Here is a 2,027-nt window from a genome sequence, read left to right on the forward strand (position 1 = left end):
TTTAAATGGTTATATATTCCTGAGTGCCTCTGTGTACATCCAAAGCAAAAAAACAACAACAACAGAGGGAATGGAAGCAAATGCTGTTGAATGATGATGCATGGAGGGGATTGTAAATCATTGCAATGAAATGAAATATGATAGGATGAATGTAAAGCTGATGTTCTCCCATATATAACTCAATTCACAATAAAAACTTAAAACAAAACAAAATAAAAAGCATTGTTTTATGAAGCTTGGTCTTTTTTCTTGTTCAGATGTTGGATAAGCACTGGATCACAAGGTCAGTTTGAATCACAAGGTCAACTGTTCAAACTCACCGGCAGCTCCTTGGAAACCCTATACAGTGTTGCTATGAGTCTGAACAGACTCAACAGCACTAAATAACAAAAACAACAATACACAAAAATAGTTACTATCTGACAGTTATTGAATCTATTTAAGATCTTTTTGTAAAACTTCAACACATTTTAACCATTTGTTTCCTCTTTTAAAAATTAATACTCGTTCACCTTCCTTTATAATTTTCAAAAGCACACTTATGTATTTATAAGAATAATTACCTTTGTTTACAAAGTTTCTAATTAAATTGTAACCAAGAAAATATATTAGAATTCATGTGCAGAAAGAAAATTGGATTAGTCAGAAATATAATGCTGTGCCCAAAGTTATTTCATTTAGTTTCATACTTATATAAAGCAAACAAAGAATTATGCACTAGATATTTTGGTCCAATATTCTGACATAGGAATACTTTTTTAAAACAAAGATCTGTTCAGATAACTCTTCTTGATGAAGTTTTGTTCATTGCCTGATGATAAGTTATTTCTCTGCCAAGTTTTTAATCAATACATCAGATTCAGCCAGCTTATACACAATCCTTGTTCATGAATACCATCAATTTCCAAAACCTTCTATTTAATTAGACTTACCAAAAGAATTAGGTAATTTACGTAATTAGTGTGCAAATAACATTACTTAATTAAGAATTTCCCTGTGTGCTTTTGTTGTTAATTTAGACCATGATCCATCTATTCACAACAAAATCCTCAAATTAAACTCCATTCACAAACAACTACAAAGCAAATCTATCTCCTAGTAGTGATTTTGTTTTGGGATCATTTACCTTTGTGGGCTTGTTAGCGTCCATGCTCTCTTTGAATTTCTCTTGCACAGTTTCTGCAAGTTGACAGAGCAAGGCACCATTATCCAACTTCTCCATGAAAGTGTCTGCCGTTATCTCCTTCCCTGCAATAACAAAGAGAATCAATATAAAAGCAGAAAGATGTCTCAATACAAAAGTCAGGTTCATGTTAAATAACATACTTGACAAAATTTTGCCACTAAAACTTCAATGTCAACTTAGTTACATACCAAATTCAAGAACATATTAAGGGAGTTTGCTTTCTTTGGAACTTTATATTGTTCTTTATTAGCAAGCAGAATTTTTCAATATTCTATATTGTTATAATAGAGCATTGGACTGCTAACTACAAGGCTGGTGGTTCAAACCCACCAGCTGCTCCTCAGAAACCCTATATAGCACGACTATGAAAAAAGGTCTGCTTACATAAAAGTTTATTTCACTTAAGTCTTTGGTAAATGTGGCAATATGAAATCTTGCATAAAGTGTTCCAACACTTATCAGTCAGGGCAATGAAAATCAAACAGTCAATGAAAGAACCAGCATTACTGAGGACTGTCCAATTTGGTCTCTGTGATTTGTTCAGTTTTTATTTTCAATGACCTATTCAGTTACCACTTAAGGAGGGCATAACATAGAACTGGCATTTGTTCCTAGGGATATACCTTTGATTAAAAGAGGCCATGGGTCTCTTTTCCTTAATGTAAAACAATGTACGTGGTATTTTGATAATTAGTCACCACAGGCTAGTTTAATAGCATGGCCAATTAATAACCATGGCAAGCACATAGTTTACTATGCCAGGAATGACAAATTGAAGAAGAATGGAGTTGCATTCATCGTCAAAAAGAGCATTTCCAGATCAGTTGTGAGTTACAACGCA

The 2,027-nt window shown here is 33.1% G+C and overlaps 1 protein-coding gene across 1 annotated transcript in view; it reads right to left on the reverse strand.

Moving 5' to 3' along the window:
* Positions 1–2,027, reverse strand: part of GAS2 (growth arrest-specific 2) — a 196,544-nt gene that overhangs the window by 173,203 nt on the left and 21,314 nt on the right. Inside the window, exon 3 of the mRNA XM_006872394.1 lies at positions 1,127–1,248. Within this exon, the coding sequence (XP_006872456.1) occupies positions 1,127–1,248 (122 nt within the window). The remainder of the gene's footprint in view (positions 1–1,126; positions 1,249–2,027) is intronic.

This window comes from Chrysochloris asiatica, unplaced genomic scaffold (assembly GCF_000296735.1).
Source record: "Chrysochloris asiatica unplaced genomic scaffold, ChrAsi1.0 scaffold00196, whole genome shotgun sequence".
Classification (NCBI taxonomy): Eukaryota; Metazoa; Chordata; class Mammalia; order Afrosoricida; family Chrysochloridae; genus Chrysochloris; species Chrysochloris asiatica.